The following is a 19,618-nucleotide window of genomic DNA, read 5'->3' on the forward strand; positions in this document are numbered from 1 at the left end:
TTGTATATCGAGAGATTTCTTTTTAACTTGAAAGAGGACTAAAACGACAAACAATGGATTCCAACCCTTGGTAGGAATGGTGTATAGCCTTAAAATATGAGAAGCACTGTACACACAGGAAAGGATATTCATTAGACATGGCTTGGACATATTTCATTGTAGAGACATACAAGAGGGTCCTAGACCAAGTCCGACAACTTACGAGTGTTTCTTTCACATCAATGATAGCGACTGTCATGAAATGGAACAAACACACAGTACGATGAACGTTTTTACAAAATGTGATAAGGCATTTGAATCAATTTGATCCATGAGAAAAAGAAATTTTGACAATATACATAATATGACACGACAGAGTTTTACACTGCCTAAATATGTGTGTCTATATTACTCAAATCACCTCATTTGAATGATTCATCAAAAAGGGCTATTTCTCGGAGTAGAATAGTATAGTTTGCAAACAAACTTGAAGACAAATTGATATAAATTATCAAGATTTACAAAATAATATTAACAGATATCGGTATTATTATTTGGAAATGTGTTTCAACGTAAAACATGGATTCAAAAAATTGTTCTGCTTTGTAAACTCTGGAACCGCAGCTGTTGAAGTCCGTGCGACCTGACATGTACATCAGCTGTGTATATCACCGGAGTGCTTAAACAGACCGCTGTCATGACTCTGTGCTTAGACACATTGCTATGTTAATTTTGCATCCCAAAATGAACACAAAAACCAGAAGATAAGCAATCACCTTTTAAACGACAGTATTATATCAGTGGTGCTACGAAAATAATTTTATGCATTCACTAACAAGCTTAATTAGAATCATATTAAACAACCAACATGTGAAAAATGTCTTTTTTAAGCTAACAAAATAGTATATTGTTTGTCTGCTAATGGTCATTGTATACTTGATGTATATGACCGTGTGTTTTGCGATTCCAAATGTCACCTTAATATCCCTAGTTCTGTTTCATGTCATCAGTGGCGGATCTAAAGCGGTCCCCATAGCCTTAATCTCGGGACAGTCCATAATAGTCATGTGTGGAATATCAGTCAACTTCAGCCGGTGCTAACAATTATTCTGCACCTTAGTAACAATGCTTTCTGCTTCCAATAAGTTATCTGTTTATGAAACTAACTTCTAATTAGCATTAGTTATGCATTGCATACCATTTAGATATGTAAATCCCAAAATAAAAACAAACACTTGTTTTCAGATGGCATCCATGACGTACGTTGGGTTGCACTAATCACCTAAACAAGTATAACCCTACCTGACCTTACCAGGCATACATTTTGCTAAGGATACACTTTTAAATTCTATTAATGAATTTTAAGGAAATATTCTTCATAATTAATATGTGTAATTCTTCATATATTGAAGGAGGTTGAAAACGTATTTAACATTATTGAATACATTCATTGTATAAAATTTGTTGACTACCAACAATAAATTGATCTGACTTTTATAAAATTAAGAATTTTTGAATAAATGTTTATAGGGTTCATGAATTTTATTTATAACTTTACTTGACTTCATAGATAAAACTTTAAAACTTAAAAGTAAATTTTTAGATAAAGTATATGCTTGGTAAGGTCAGTCAGGATTTTATTACTTCAGGTGATTAGTGCGTCCCTATATACGTCATGGATGCCATCTTTTGAATGGAAATTTTATTTTGGGATTTACATAACTAAATGGTAAACAATGGACATTTGATAATGATAAAAAGTTAATTTAATAAATAATATTTTTGAAGGAAACAGCATTGTTGCCAAGTGCACAATAGTCACTATATACCACCGTTCTAAGTTGACAGTGAAGAGAATATTTTAAAAAGTTGATAATAAACATTGACCTCAAATCAAGTTCATTTTCATTACTTAACATTTTGTCATTTGAGTTGTGTTTTTTTTTTTTTTTTTTTTTTTACCTCCTCCGAACGAATTTGAAAATTTTGAAATCCGTAAACCAATTTAAAAACAAATGGCCTTAAATTGCAAATGTATAAAAACAATTTGGCGACATAATCTAGGACCTAAGCGTGTTGAGCAACAGTAACAATAGCTGTGGAAATCCCTCGCTAGGCACAATTTCATACTGCATAACCGAGCCCATTTTTTCCTGATGAAAACTTAGTAATTGAAATTCTATCATTTATAAACTGCTTCTCTGTTTTGAAAGTGGCACGCATGCGCGCGTGTGTGTGCATTTTTTTATTAATGGATTATCAACTTAATATAAGGGTAATTGGACTCTGATGCTGACATGACAAAACAAATGTACACGATACCATGATACCGCATTATCATTCCTCCGTGACATGGTTTGAGTGGAATGCACACCCATGTTACCCACAAACCAGTACGACAAAACCTCCGCAGAACATGCAGCTACCAACGAAGAAGAAACGGTAACACAGAAACCGGTGAACCCAAAGATCAGTGCAGATCTATTTGTGTATATAATTATTTTGCAGGTGTGTCACCACTGGACGTGATGATGGGACGATGAAAGGTGAAGATAACGAACAGTGATCAATATCATAACTCATATAAACAATACAAAGTAGATAGTTGGGCAAACACGGACCCCAGGATATACAAGAGGTGGGATCAGGACGCCTTGGATATATTACGTCTGGCGTTTGGAAGAGTTTACAAATAATATTTGACCTCGTTTTGAAATAACGTCATTTCACGTGGATGAAATGATTAATGAGAAACATTGATGACACGTCCAGTATCATCTAATCACCGCGGTGGCCTAGAGGTTAGAGCGTTCGCCCCGCATGCGGGAGGCCGGGGTTTGAATATCGGCCGCAACAGACCTAAGTCGTTAAAACAGGTAGTGACAGTTCCATCGCCAAACGCTCGGCATCAGATGTGAATATCACGGGTCCTCGGAGATGACATTAAAAACGGTGTCGCAGTTGGTGCGGCACGCTAAAGAACCCTCACTGCTCAAAGGCCGTACGCGTCGAGCATAGGCCTAAATTTGAAGCACTTCACCGGCCTTGGTGACGTCTCCATATGAGTGAAAAATTCTAGAGAGAGACTTTAAGCTAGATACAATCAATCAATCTAATGGAGAAAAGTTAACTGATAGTAAACGACTTTGTATATTTTGTGTTTCTATAGTGATTAACGCACGCGCTTCTCACCGCTGCGACCCGAGCACGATCCTCAGAATCGGCAGTGGTTGTATATGAGAGAGTAATGTCGTCATCCACGTGGGTTTCCTCCTCATTGCGCAATTATCCGAGGCAAAGAGAAACATTTATATAAAATGTAGGATTTGGTTCTTTTTATCGTAATATAAATCAAGTTTACTTGAATGTCGATTTGTCTTTTAACCGTACAATAAATAGAGTTTATATGTCGATTTGGTTTTGTTTTTTATCGTAAAATAGTTTACCGTTGTCCGTCTCTGGACGACAGAGAATGCGCATATTACGGTGTCTTCGTTATGGGTTATAATAATGCCAGCAAAAATCAATAGCACAATTCATATGAAAAGGTGAAGGTAACGAACAGTGAACAATTTCATATTTAACAATTTATCTACAATAGAATAAATCAAATTAAAAAGTGTTATCTTACAAAAATCAAGGCCCGCTATTTGTTCACTATCGAGATGAATTCACGCGAGAATAAACTAGTCTATAGTGATGTCGAAAGTCCAGTCCCCAGGAGTGTAATATCCAATGTAATTCTGCAAAGTCCTTCTAACCCAAAAAATTACAGTTTAGCTATTTATATTGAAACACAATTCTAGCAAGTTTAACTTTTCTAAAAATAGCCATATATATTTATATTTAATGACTTTACTAGAAGCTTAGAATGGGTCACATGTTTCAATAAACAATGATTGAATAAAATATCTACAAAACATGTACTACATAACATCTTCTAAAAATAGCCGTTTAATATGTTGGCATAACTGGCAACTTGTTAACCGTCCGACTACACGGCTTTATATAAAAAGAAAAGATTAAAACCTGCCGGGAATACGACACAAACAAGAATGAAACCATGAAACGCTTCATACGCGAGAGCGATTGACGAACATTTATACAATTTGATTAAAGGGGCATGGACACGATTTGAGCTGAAAATTTTCAAATTTTATTTTTCCAATTTTATTATTTACAATGATTAACTACAGTATTTCTAATGATCAACCAACATTTTAATATCAGTTATTGAGTTACAAGTGAGAAACAGCACTCACAATTCTTCGATATGTAAACAGAGCTCGTGCCATGTTTTTGTTTACATATAGATTGCTTAATAGAAAACATCATGTTTAAAACAAAATGATATGTCCCAAACACTAGAAACTATTTAATTATGTTAAGAATTAACTTGTGAATTGAAAAATCTGCTTTAAACGAAACGTTTACTAGTATATTAAACATATGTAAACAAAAACATGGCACGAGCATAGTTTACATAACAAAGATTTGTGAGCTCTGTATCTCCCATGTACCTCAACAACTGACATTAAAAATTTTGCTGAATATTAGAAATATCTTAGTTTAGCATTCTAGGCATTGAAAAAGGAAAAATAAAACTTGAAAATTTTCAGTTCAAATCTTGGCTATGCTCCTTTAATGTACAAGTTGTTGTTGCAACAACTACAACAACACTGTTGTGGTGGTGGTGGTGGTGGTGTGTGTGTAAACTTCTATATGAAACCTACATTTTGTCAATATATTTCAATTGCATATAGTCTGATTCAATACGCGATTGCATTTTCTGGGTATAATTAGGTTATAGACCGAAGCAAGCTACTGACAAATAAGTTGGATGTTAAAGGGGTTTCAACAGTATCGTTTAAAGCCAGTATTTTGCAAATTAAATGATCGTTATAGCGATCTTATTATATCACACAACCTATCGTTTGGTGAAATGATGTCTGACGTGTTTCATTCCAATTGTTGAACCGTTCTGTACATACTGATTTTGACTCAATCTAATTAAAATCAGAATTCATAGATCCGCGCCGTATACTCTGCATAAGAAGCGACTGTGAGCGTATTTTAGGATCTGATAAGATTGGATTTTGACTAGGAATTGATCTGTTTTCCTGATTAATAAGATAATGCACTCACGTCTGATGTGACCGCGCGATAGGATATGCGTGCTCCTCCTAATCACCTGATCCCACCTCTGGTGTGTCCATTGGTCCATGTTTGCCCTACTCTCAATTTCATATTCTTTATAGGATTTATGAGATTGACATTGTTCGTTGTATTTCCCCCTTTTAGCTCACTTGAGCTGAAAACTTGTGTCTGTTGTCCGCCAGTCCGTCTGTCCATAAACTTTTCACATTTTCATCTTCTCTAGAACCACTGGGCTAATGAGATCCAAAATTGGTACAAAATATCCCTCACTAAAGGGCTTCCAAGTTCGTTCCAAGTTCATTTCAGAATCCACTCTCCATGCAAGGGGAGATAATTGGCAATCTTTTAAGACATGGTGGTGTAATTCAAAAATCTTCTTTTCAAAAACCAATTAAAGGGGCCAGAAAAGACAAAACTTCAGTGAAAGCTTCCTTAAAGGGTGCAAATTCAAAATTGTTAAAATCATGGTCCCTGGGGATAGGGTGGGACCACAATAAGGGATGTAAAAAATTGTCAACTTCATTATATAATATTGTGCATTATATTATATAATCAAAATCCTTAAGTGATTGAATGTTCAATATATGAACATTGTGAATTTGTTTAACGAACAGTTTGTTAGTGATTATTGTTCATTTCAGAGGACAGTAGTACTCGTGCGTAACCGTAGTCAATCATCTAAGTTTTTATTTATAGCTTTCCTAGCTGACCAATACAAGCACATATGTCTACAGAAATACCTCATTTACAACCTTGTTTGTTTCCTCATAGAACAGATTTTGGCCAAAACCGTACCTTGCTCTTTAAAATGTTAAAATCTGTCTCCCTCGGGTAGAATGGAGCCATAATAGGGGATCGAGGTTTTAGATAAGGATGTATAGAGAAAAGATTCTAAAATCTTCTAAAGAACAGGACCTTGATTAATCAAATTGATATACAAACATCCTCAGGTAAATGCCTATTCAACTTTGCTTAACTCATGGGTGGGAGGGGATAGGGGTCACAAAGGAGAACAAAGTCTTATATTTGAATATTTATTTTCAGGCATTACTGTCTGAAGAATTCAGAATATTCGGTGATTCTAATTGGATAAACATTTATAAATGTAAAATTAAAGATTTGAAAGACAAACAGATAACGGAATTCAGTTATAAGTTATTTAATAACATATTATGTAATAATGCATATATTAGCAAATGGAAAAAAGATGTAAAGAATGAATGTACACATTGTAAGCAAGTTGAGACTACAAAACATCTGATTTACGAGTGTGATAATGTTTTAAATATATGGAACACTGTTAGCAGTTATCTATCCTTCAAAGTTCAATGGAAACACATTGTTGTTGGGTTTTTTCTAGAACAAAATGATAAAACCAAATCCTTAAATTTACTTATTACTTATATAGCCTACAGAATATACAAACATAAAATGTTATGTAGATTAGATTCTTTAAGTGAAACGACTTTTAATATGTATAATCATGTTAAAAAATCATTATGTTTCTATACATCAGTATTGAAGTATATAAATGCAAAAGAGCATAAATTTTTTGAACATCTTTGTAAATTAATGTAACTTGACTGCTGTGAAGAGACCAGTATAAACTATCCTTAAATATTTATCATTATAACTATACGGTCAACTTAGGACTACAGTGTTTATATATTATTCCTTGAGTAATTTCTATGTTATTCTACTGTTGATATATCTACATCAACGTTGTATATGATATTTTTATGATTTCGAAAAAATATTTGAAATTATGTATTTTCATAAAAATTATATATATGCCTTATATAAAATAATATTATAATAATATACATTCAATCCAATGGGCCCCTGGCACCATTGGTGAGAATTAAGAGGGAGTATCCGAGGATATTTTATCCCAAATAGTATGTATACTTTTAAATAAATGATGAAAATATAATATATATATATATATATATATATATATATATATATATATATATATATATATTTGAATATTTAGGGGGTAAATGAAATTCTTTTTGTCATGAACAGCAGGGTCATGATTACTCATTAGCTCATACGAACTTTTATGATCACCTGTTGTCCGTCATTATCTGTGCGTCCATCTGTCTGTCTGTAACCTTTACACATTGTTTAATTCTTCTGCGGCACCACCGGGCTTTCAATCATACTAGCCATAAAGTAACTCTGGGTAATGGGAATTAACATTATTCAAAGGGCCACACCGTTTATCAAAGGGGAGATGATAAAGAAAAAGTGAAATTATAGTGGTATCTTTTGAATATATTCCGAAAAACTACTAGACTTCAAAAGACAAAACTTATGTATGAATATTATATATGTAGATTCAAAATTGGTGTGGCCCCCGATGGTAGGGTGGGGACACATTAATGGGTCAGTTTTACATAGGAGTATATAGGGGAAATTTTTTTCAAATGTTCTTATCAAGAACGACAGAGCATTAATAACTCATTGATATGCATGTAATATCAGGAATATGTAGTGCAGTGTCAGTTTTGCTCAGTTTGAGACTCTCGGAGGTTTGATGAGGCCGAAGTAGTGAATCAAAGTTTTACATGAGAATATCAAAAAAATATTTAATAGGTAAAAAGTCTTAAAATGTTCTGATGAATAGTTAAACCATGATTAGTCATTGCAATAGTCTGGCATTATCAAGTAATGCAGATTCAATTTATTTTAAGTTCAATGTCGGGTAGAGTAGTGTCGCTATAGGAGGTGTTACATTGGGATTTTTATGTGAATACATAGGGGAGGGGGGGATTCAAAATATTCTCCTAAAGACTAGAGGACCATGGTTAGTTATATCAGTGTTTCATGCATCTTCAGGTAGTTCAGATTCAAGTTTATTCAAATCCCGGCCTTGGGGTAGGATGGGACCCCAATAGAGGATTTAAGTTTTATATAAGAAGAAATCTTTAAAAAAATATTCTTTAAAAGAACAGCAGGCTAGAGTTAGTAATATCAATATGTAAGTATACAGGATAGTGCAGATTCAAGTTTCTTCAAATAGATGCTTTAGGGGTAGGTTTGGGTTTTAATTGAAAATGCATGGGAAAATAATTTGTCATTGGGTTGCGTTTGGGATAAAATTTTGGGCTAAACTTTTACATCAGAAATGAATATTATAGTGGAATATAAGGCACCCCTAAGTTATGTGGATTCCAGTTGGGTTAAATCATGACCTCATTTGACTTGCAATGTAGGTGAGGTCATAGAAATTGGGCTAAAATTTCAGGGGAATAAAGAGGGTAAAAATATCTTTCTTTAAAATCTTTTGTGAAGAACAACAGGACCGGGATGACTCGCGTGCACGTTGTGGCCCAGGTATCTCTTGCTTCATGCAGGCAATAATTTGGTGTATATTCTTAAAAGTAGTAATTTGCCAATTTATCCCGGTTTTCAGTTATAGCCATTCATACATACACTAAGTATATCCCCGAAATTTTGCATCGGCAAAATAAGCCCATGCTTTCGTCTATGGAGAATTTAAAAATTTAATTGAAATTTTTAAAACTATCAATTATTTGAAATAATATTTAATGACTTTTTATTTGATCAATTTCAGGACCACCAAAAGACTTACCCCAAGTCAACATCTTGGTCCGAAATTGTCATCGAAGACGCAGTGAGATCCTGTTTACTCGTAGACATGGTTATAGAGACTGTGTGCGGACGGTGCTTGGCGCTCTGGGAGATGAAGGACACCGTAAATTACAGCCTGGCGTGCCCCTGTTTAAGCACTGGAAAATCAATAGTCGACTCCTCTCTGGTCGCTTTGCTGGGTAGAACAGAAATAATGCACCAAGAAAATGCCTCGTGCAAATCAAACTTTATCTATATAGCCTACATGTACTCTAAAATGTGTCGGTCGATGGTTAATAGATGTGGATCAAACATTGAGGTTGTTCAGTGTGAGTTGTGTACTGTGTGGTAAGAATGCGGACTTTAAAAGACAAGACTTTATTTTTGTCGCAGAACAGGATAACAGGAATACAGTACATTATCAAGCATAATTAATTTGGCGCCTTCCTCTGACATTCATTGCGGCAATATTTGACGTTACCATGCACTATGACGTCATGATAACGACGTCAACGTTTGTTATTGGCTTACTGAGTTCGCGTTTTTATGGATGTTGCAGGATAACCTCCCAAACTCCCCGTCGAGGCCTCACTACGTCACCTACGTATAGACCTCTCCTATGTGACGCAGTACAATATACAGTATATTGTGGTCCGCGATTATCACGCGGGCAAATAACACTAAAGAAGTAGTTCGTAGTTAAAGCTTGAAAATATTGACATTAAGAGCATATATATAAAAGTATGGATTTTATTTTAAACATAAAATGATCAAAATATCATTAAAAAGAAGGGAAACTCTGTTCAAATTTTAGTGTAAAGTAATAAACTTGTTGTTTACGTTCTTGTTTTGAACTATTTACGTTTGACCTTATGTTTTTTTTCGTCATTCTACAGTGACGTCACACAATATACAATCGCTATCCCATAATGCCTAACTAGAAGAGTCTGGTTTGTGAGCAAACGAACTCTGGCGGAAGTTTGGATAACCTCCGAGTTCGAGAAATGTTATTTCAAAACAACATTTCTCAACCTCGAAAGTTATCTTGCATCATTAGGACCACGCATGAAATGCGGGAAGCCCTATAGTAATCACATTGTCAGTCCGTCCGTCTGTCTGTCAACACTTTCTTTGTGACACAGTAACTCAAACAGTTTTTATCGTAGTTTTCAAATTTTGTACAGAAATAATGTACAATAAGAGGAAGAAGCCTATATATTTTGGTGTCATTTCACTTTGTCTGTCTGTATGGCATGATCTTTGTTATTATGAACACTTTATATGTGACACAATAACTCAAACAGTTTTCATTGTACAGTTTTCAAATTTTGTACAGAAATACTTTACAATAAGAGGAAGACACCTATAGATTTTGAAGACATGTCACTTTGTCTGTTTGTCTGTATGTATGTCATCATCTTTGTTATTATGAACACTTCCTTTGTGACACGATAACTCAAAGAGTTTTCATTGTACAGTTTTCCAATTTTGTACAGAAATACTTTACAATAAGAGGAGGACACCTATAAATTTTGGAGTCATGTCACTTTGTCTGTCTGTTTGTATGTCATCCTCTTTCTTATTATGATCGTATCTATTTACCACTGTTTAAGGGAGATAATTCAATTTGAATTATGAGGTGCATTGTATTGAAATAGAAAATTTACAAGAAATAACTCTACAACATTGTGTATGTGTATATTTTTAGTTTTTTTTTTTAGATGTGATATAAAAAATGCTTGATGTTACATGTATATTGAATTAAAACACGTCATTCCCTGTCAACAACTTTCGATCGGGATCGGAATACGAAATAAAATTTCTTATATCCGGTTGCAAATTGAAACTGCTTCAAGAAATTGAATTATGTAGTAAATTCGTGTTACACCTTAGAGAACTGTTCCTTTTGATAAAGAAAGTCACAAAATAGATACAAAATGAGTGTACCTTTTTCATTACTGTTACCGAGCTTTCGTCGGTGAAAATCTCGTAATGGCGTGTTTACTGCGCTTGTTGACGGTAAGGTCCACATTTTCTACGCGAGTATTTTGATACTTGCTTATGATTTTTTTGGCGCATACATAGTATGTCTCGGCTAGGAATAATGGAAATTTCCTCACGTACATGTATGTATGAAAATACATATTCTATAGATTTCTATTTTTGAAAATGTAGAATGACAATGTGTTTGAAAACGCTTAGAGTCCCGATGTCAGAATTTCCTTTTCCAAGACATCAATATGTCAAATTCATAATCCTTTTCGAATAGTATGTACCATATTTTGTACCTGTTATCCACTTTGAATCCCCTATTACAATGGGATTTAGTTGCACTGTTGTGTTTGAGTGGATGAGTGTGTGTCAAACAGAAGTAATTTAAATTTGCATTAGTCTCTCATAAATATGCTTCATGATTCCTTTTTCACAAAATTGCATGCCAATGTATCTTTGAATATTATTAATTCTAACATATATACCTGCCCCCAAACATTGCTATATCAAATACAGATGTCACTTTCCTCTAATAACCCTCAGCGGGGCCTTTGCTGACCATGTCAGTTTTCTAGTTTCTATTCTACTACAGCTCAGAAATATACACTGCTCGTTTATGGTCCAAGGTCCTAAATTCGACAGGGTTCGAATTTCAACGGTTTTGTTCTTTTGTATATACATTTCGTTTATTCTCGCGAGAGCTGACATAATTTTGTAAGCAAATCGTACTACGGTAATCAAAATTAACTTCAAACAGATAAGTGACTTATTTAATAAACTTTCACACGGAAAATGACCTAATTAACTCACTTTCTAATACATATAACTGATTTATCCATGCCCCTCATAACGTAACAATGTGTTATTTGCTTAGACTAAAGCTTCATTGATGATGTTTTGGGAGAAAAGGCATTTCTGATTATTTGCATATCAATAAATGATATAGCTGTCGAAAAGGCGGCGCCCAAAGTCCAATGCATTGCTAATGGAAATAGGTAAATATTATTTGTTGAATTCCTGTCTTGAAAAGATTAAGCTTTGAATAAAGTTTTTATGGTACAGATTATTTTGTGGAAAATTACTCAGTTGATGTATATAACTCACACATGACTGTCCAAATATGAAAACATGGGGATACCTATCCATACTACCCATAGTTCAACTCTGGCGGAAGTTTGCATAACTATACAGTTATGAATTAAGTTACTTCGTGACTTCATGGTAGTGTCCGAAACGGACTAGGCCTCCGTATGTTTGCTGATTGATTGATTGTATCTTGTTTAACGTCCTTCTCGAGAATTTTTCACTCATATGGAGACGTCACCACTTAATACCGGTGAAGGGCCTCAAATTTAGGCCTATGCTCAGCGCTTACATACAATGAGCAGTGAGGGTTCTTTAGCGTGCAACACCTACTGTGACACGGGCCATTCGTTTTTAAGTTCATCTCCGAGGGCGTGTGACATTCACACCTGATGCCGAGCCTTTGGCGATGGAACTGTCATTAACTGTTTTAACGACCTAGGTCTGTCGTGGCCGGGATTTGAACACCGACCTTCCGCATGCAGGGCGAACGCTCTACCTCTAGGCCACCGTGGCGGTTGTGTTTGCTAACGAAAAAGATGAGACAGTATGGTACATTACAGGTTCCGTGTTTGCCTAACTCTTTATTTTATATTGCTTGTCGGAGGTATGAGATTGCTCACTGTTCGTTATCTTCACCTTTCACCTCAATTTTGAAAAATATTTCGAACCTTTCGTTTGATGTTGACGGATTGTATCCACTGCTTTGAATACACAGTCCAAGAAAACTACACATACGTGGAGGAGGGTAACATATCTGTGCATAGGTAACAACCTAGGTGAGGACTATGGATAGGGAGGTCCCTAGGTGAGGACTATGGATAGGGAGGTCCCTAGGTGAGGACTATGGATAGGGAGGTCCCTAGGTGAGGACTATATATGGGGAGGTCCCTAGTGTATATTACACGTAACACTTTATGTGTAATATAGACGGTCACATAGTAAAATGATACATAATGTTAGGTGTAATATAGACGGTCACATAGTAAAATGATACATAATGTTACATGTTAATCGAGACAGGTTACTGGCAAACAAGTTGATGGTGCAGAGGTTTCAACAGTCTCGATTAAAGTCAGTATTTCGCAAATTCTATGGTCGTTAAAACGATCTAGTTTGCCAATACATGTACAACCTATCATTGGGTCAAATGCTGTCTGACGTGTTTCATACCGATTGTTAGACTGTTCTTGGCACAGTGATTTTGACTACGGATAACTCAATTTACCTGATCAGGATATAGGGCTCACGGCGGGTGTGACCGGTCTATAGGGGATGTTTACTCCTCCTAGGCACCTGATCCCACCTCTGGTGTGTCCAGGGGTCCGTGTTTACCCAACTATCTATTTTGTATTGCTTAGGGGGTCTCCGTGGCAGGGTGATTAGAGCATCGTGCTCAAAATCACACGACCTCTCACCTCTGTCGGCGGGGGTCGAATTCGGCTCACGCCGGTAAGTGAGAAAGTTTCCCGGTTTACTTTCGGAAGGTCGGTGGTCTCTTCCCAGGTACATTGTATCTGGGTTCTCTCTTCCACCAATAAAAACTGGGCGCCACCAGATAACTGCAAAATTGTAGAGTGTGGCGGAAAACATCAATTAATCAATCAATTATATAGGAGTTATGAGATTGATCACTGCTCGTTATCTTTACCTTTCATGTTGGACTAAACTGTTGCCTGAGACCGACAGTTTACCTTCTCTCATGATACGTAATCAAATAATAAAACGGTAGCTGATGTTATATATATGTATTATTCAATCAGTAACAAACTGAACAGGTAAATAAATTTTCAAGAAATTAACAGTTTTTAGAATTTTCAAACAATCAATACCACAGAATTATATGTAGGTTATCTAAAATGGCATTTAAAATATTTATTAACAACAACAGAACACTGGTTAAATGAGCAAGATCCGAATGTTTCTCTGCAGAATTAGTTTTGTTTTCAAATACATTTTCTTTAGGTAATTCGAAAAACCCCACGCCATTAGTATCTAGAGTGATCTGTGTATTGGTAGTATTGTCTCAAATGAGGCGTGACGTCTTAGGTCAAACGTTCACTCATTTGATTGATTGTACATGTATCTTGTTTAACGTCTCTCGAGAGAATTTTTCACTCATATGGAGACGTCACCAAGACCAGTGAAGGGCTTCAAAAGGCCTTTGCTCGGCGCTTACGACCATTGAGCAATGATGGTTCTTTAGCGTGCCACACTTACTGTGACACAGGACATCCGGTATTAAGGTCATATCTGAGGACCCGTGACATTCACACCTCATTCCGAGCGTTAGGCGATGGAACTGTTACTTAACGACTCAGGTCTGTCGCGGCCTAAAAGTCCACTCGATATTCACTGAGCAGCCCAACATTTAAAAGAAAAGGATCAGTCAAAATTTTATTGCGAAAACATTTTAATTATTGGTTTTTTTATTGTATTCATTTATATAGAAAGTAATTTATAAAGGTGAAGATAACGAACAGTGATCAATCAAAACGTTGTATTTACATTCCCAATGTTTTCCATTGATGTCTTTACAAATTCTTACAAATTAACCATTCTTCATGATCACGCTGCAGTTTTCAACAATGCGTGTAAATTTGTATCATTTTCGTAGGTTTAACAGCTGAGAATTCCTACAGAAATGAAAGTAGAATGTAAATAGAACGTTAGAAGTAAGTTCCATTTAATAGATTAGGGTGTAACTGCAACAATCATGCCTGGGTACTTTTGATGAAGCATTAACATCGCATTTTTTAAATGTGTAATAAGGACGGTCAGATGTGTAATGGGATGATTTGGAGCTTGTTTATTTGATATTTTTGTCAGAAATTAAGGACACACATCAATCTTGTAACTCGTGGTACTATCATCATTACCGTCTTCTTTAAAAGACGGTATCATATAGTTGAAAAATTTTACAGTCTTCGAACAATGCATTTCCTCTCCTTTGTGATTGATAGAAAATGTATGATGTGAAAATTCTAATTTATTTCTGTCAATCATTGGTTGAAATTCTGTTCAACGCAAGGGAGATAATGTCCTGATGATCTAATTTACGTACGACTTAACAATTTTACAGGATTTTCATTCTTAAAAATGAGAGAGAAAACGAAGAGAAGAAAGAAGAAACATTGCAACATCATGAAACTGAAATTTTAATCTTATTCATAACAACTATCAAAAACGTTTCTATAATTTAACAAATAACAGAAATGGTCTTTTTTGCACGCAAACCTTAAATTTCTTCTTGATAAAATTTGGGCAATTTCAGCTATTTAGTAGTCTTTGTTTCTTGCTGTGTGAAAAATTAAACACTCTGAACATCTGCTTTGCACTTGTTTTAGATTGAAAAGAAACAATGCTTTCTATTTTTAGTACAAAAATCCTGTCTACTGCAAGGTCATACTAGAAAAATTATTGTACAGTAGTTTCTAGTAGGTGTTTTGTTTTAAAATTGATTTTATACAAGAGTTACCATTTTAGAGAAGTTTGATTATGTGGTCATTAATAAAAATATAGATACTTAAAGCATAGCATAATTTATATCAGTTTACTGTATAAGGTTGTTCCTAAAGACGGCAAGCTTTGTTATAAAGCTGTACTTGTGTTATAACTGTATTGATATATTACGAAGGTAATGATATCCTTTAAAAGGTGTCTTCGATATTTTCGATGCCGATGTTTATTCATTAATTTAGGATAGACCTCGGACTTGGAACTCGGAAAATAGAGATGCTATCGCCACAGTAGGTATCACACCGGTAATCATTTTCACTATATGTTACTATAGAGGAAGAAATCATTTTTTTAAAGTTAGTTTGCTAAATTGATGCCAAATAACGCAGTCAGAATTTTTTTCCGTTTTAACAACATTTATTCAGGTATGTAGTCAGGCTTTTACAAAACCCTTACAACCCAACCTGACCAGGGGGTACAGGGTTTTAAGAATTCTAACTCTTTCGCTCACACATTCACACGGACAGACATTCATACTAAACGAAGGCAAAGAAGTAAAGAAAGTAGAAAATATTGACAATGTACTCTGGCTGAGTTCATAAATATCATACTATAATAATTAACAACGCAGTCAGAAATGTTCTGTTACCTGTCTCGTCTGCCGACACTGGAAAAACAACACCTCACGCGGCATTTTCGAAAAATATTCAAGTCGCTAACAGGACTACCCTCAAATCCAAGGTTGTTTTTTTTATGTGTGTAAACAGCCGGAGTGCACCTTAGGAAGTAGCCTCAGCTACCAACATCAAATAGTTCCTTTGTATATACTGGATTATTTTTAAAAATTACACAAAATTTCCTAAAACTTACAAAATTTCCTAATGAAGAATACAAAAGTTAAGAGAAAAGAAGAGTTAGTCTGTTTGAACGAAATCATATACGTGCATTTTGATAATTCGCATATTGAATGCTGATATCTGAGATAATCTTTTCACCAAATTGTATTTGGAAGCAGAAAGGGTTGGGTAAAATCAAAAGACATGCACTAATGCTATATAAACAGTTGCCTTATGTAACAACGCACAGTCTGAAAGGTTTGACCAAGCAATTTGCTTTTTTTTATATGATGCTCGTAACGGCCTTTTTTTAGTAATATTTTATAGGAGACCCAGAATCAGGATTTAGATCCGTAAATCAAAATCAACCGTATGAAAAAGAAAATATTCTATATAGCAGTGAATGTCCAATGTTTACCAGTTCGTGCCTGTTGTTTTAATTGAAAATATATATAGGCAAAACATCCTCCCTGTTTGCTTTCCACATACATGTACGACTAAATATTTTCAACCATCTTTGATTTCATTTGAAACCAAACTCGAGTGGTAGAATCGCGGTATCTAGAAACTTTTTATAGTATTCAATAAGCAATTATACGTCCTTGTTTTACAAACACATGAATTGCCACGAAACCGCGAACAATGTAGGAACGAAAATGGTTGACATTTCATTGGTCGAGTGTACGTGGAAAGTGTTCCCCTTCATTTAGACGCAGCATTCTTAAGCAGTCACAATTGATTCTTATTAATAATTAAACAGATAAGGAGCAATGATGCACAATATTATGACATACCTGAATCGTTTATACTATTAAGAGGGGGAAGTAAATGCAATAATTCGGGACATGACCTGCGAAACTTTAAAAACAAATTCCGTAAACAATTAGTCATTGCTCTACAGCCGTGGTTTGGCTTGTCATTTCGCAGGTATGCAAGACCGCAATTTCATCATTTTGAATACGGAGCTCGTATTTTAATCTAGTTCGAGGAAAATTGTTATGTATAGTGGTGTGAATTGTCAATGTAGAGCGATAACGAGGAAATTCTTGATGTGATTTATGAAGAAGTCGATCTGGATTCTTAATTCACCAAAACTGTACCAAAGTACACATCTAGCGGCTTGTGGTGATTTGCTGGAGGATGATTTGATTCAATATGATAGCTGTCTTAAGAGTAAATGAATTTGTAAATAAATAAGGGGATGTCGACCTTACTGCCTCACTCACTGCAAATTGTTGTTGATGTGAATATTAATGTCATGATCTTTTATACATCACTGCAATGTGCAGACAGTTAATATTTCATTATTGAAAGTAGAATTCATCCCACATAACATAAAGGTCAAGGACCTAGGTAAACCAAAGCAAAGTAAACGTGTTGTAAAATCAACTTGTGATAACATCCTGAACAGTTTAGTCAGAAACAAGCAAAGAATTTAGAAATCAGAACTCAAGGTAATATAGAAAGTCAAGGTAAACAAAAATGTGTGTAAGCTGTATAACTTATCTTCTCACCAACCTGTATCTGAGTATGACGTTTGATGAGAACATCATCAACAAATTAGTCAGAGACTAGCTAGAGGCAAATCCAGAAATGTGAGGTCAAAATAAAATGGATTGTCAAGGTAAACAAAATTGGGCATAGTTGACAGGATCTCTGTGCATGATAAAGGGAAGATAACGAATAGTGATCAATCTTATCAATCCTACAAAGAATACAAAATGAAGAGTAAGGCACAAATGAACCCCTGGACACACCAGAGATGTATATCTTGGTCAGGTAAACATATTAATTTGTAGTCAAAATCAGTATATGTAAAGAACGACCCAACAATCGATATGAAACACGTCCGACAGCATTCTAATGACAGGGTGTATTTGGAAATTCGATCAGTATAACGACTATAAAAACTGCGAAATGCTGATTGAAAACGAGATTGTTGAAACCCCTGTAACATCAACGTAGTCTGCCTCGATTTAAAGATAAATCATACGCAGAACATGTTCTCGCGTATAGAATCCGTTGAGAGACATAAACACCATTTAAATAGACAGATCCAGGGGTCTGTGTTTGTCCAACTATCTATTTTGTATTGCTTATAAGAGTTACGAGATTGATCACTGTTCGTTATCTTCACCTTTCATGATAATGATATTTTTAATTAGGAACACAGATTTTTAAACAGACACACCTAAACACAAAATCCATGAATACAAAATCAATGTTATTCGGAAGTCAAGGTAAATTCAACGCTATTAGTTGTCTTGCTTTCACAAAGATTTTTTATGTATGAACTTTCATGGTATATTATATCACAAATTTTCGCGATCAACGCTATGTGTCCGGCTTATTTCCATGGCATAATGAAGTTATGACTACTTAAAAAAGACAAAGCAGACGATATATCTGCAGGGCAACTGGAGGAATCGACACCAAACGTGCATGCAATACTTACTATATAGTCACAGAAAAATCACTGAAAGGACACAGAATGACTATTGAAACGCCACATACTGGCTAATGAATATCAGAGAGTGGCCATTAGAAAGTCATAATGACCAGTGAAACGTCATAGAATGTTCATTAAAAAGTCACCACTGAAAAGTCACAGAATGACCAATGAAAAGTCACAGAATGACCAATGAAAAGTCACAAAAAAGTCACAGAATGACCACTGAAAAGTCACATAATGACCAATGAAAAGTCACAGAATGATCACTGAAAAGTCACAGATTGACCACTGAAAAGTCACAGAATGACCAATGAAAAGTCACAGAATGACATTGAAAAAGGTGCTAAAATTGTGAACTAAATGACCCACTAATCGCACCCTTTGGGAAATCATTTTCAAATATAATAGTTTTATTTGCAATGTTGTGCATATGACTAACTTTCAAAGAATTGTGTTTTGCATCTGGTGATATAGGCTTGCTAAAGGAGAACAGGAATCTTCCCGACTCCCTCAATGATACACCTTAACCGTTTTATTTTACCGACTATACAAACATTCAAACCAGAATAAAACTTAATAAAATGTTAATACTGGATCCGCGGAACCTACTTGCCAGGATTTGTTGGCGCTTGCTACAGTAAACTGGTTTTTATCAGGGGACCAATTAACTCGTGATGCATATTTTATAATGAATATTCATTATTCCATTCGGAACTTATCAGAACATTTCATAAGATAGAATGAAGTTGCTAGGTATTCCTAATAGGTGTGCACCATTTTGAAGGGAATCATGTCATTTTATGATGATTTTCAGGGAATCAGCAAAATACATTTATATACATCCGGATATAGGGATCACGGTGGGTGTGACCGGTCGACAGGGGATGCTTACTCCTCCTGGTGTGTCCAGGGGTCCGTATTTGCCCAACTCTCTATTTTCTATTGCTTATAGGAGTTGTGAGATTGATCACTGCTCGTTGTTTTCACCTTTCATTTATATAGTGAAAAATCAGTAAGGTTATATCCAAATGTACTAGTTCGCGTAGTAATAACACTCAAA

The 19,618-nt window shown here is 35.1% G+C and overlaps 1 protein-coding gene across 1 annotated transcript in view; it reads right to left on the reverse strand.

Moving 5' to 3' along the window:
• The window catches only part of LOC130046271 (neprilysin-1-like), a 37,803-nt gene extending 28,843 nt beyond the window's left edge, over positions 1 to 8,960 (reverse strand). Inside the window, exon 1 of the mRNA XM_048894096.2 lies at positions 8,738 to 8,960. Coding sequence (XP_048750053.2) covers positions 8,738 to 8,805 — 68 coding nt within the window. The 5' untranslated portion in view covers positions 8,806 to 8,960. The remainder of the gene's footprint in view (positions 1 to 8,737) is intronic.
• Between the last annotated feature and the right edge of the window lie 10,658 nt (positions 8,961 to 19,618).

This window comes from Ostrea edulis, chromosome 1 (assembly GCF_947568905.1).
Source record: "Ostrea edulis chromosome 1, xbOstEdul1.1, whole genome shotgun sequence".
NCBI lineage: Eukaryota > Metazoa > Mollusca > Bivalvia > Ostreida > Ostreidae > Ostrea > Ostrea edulis.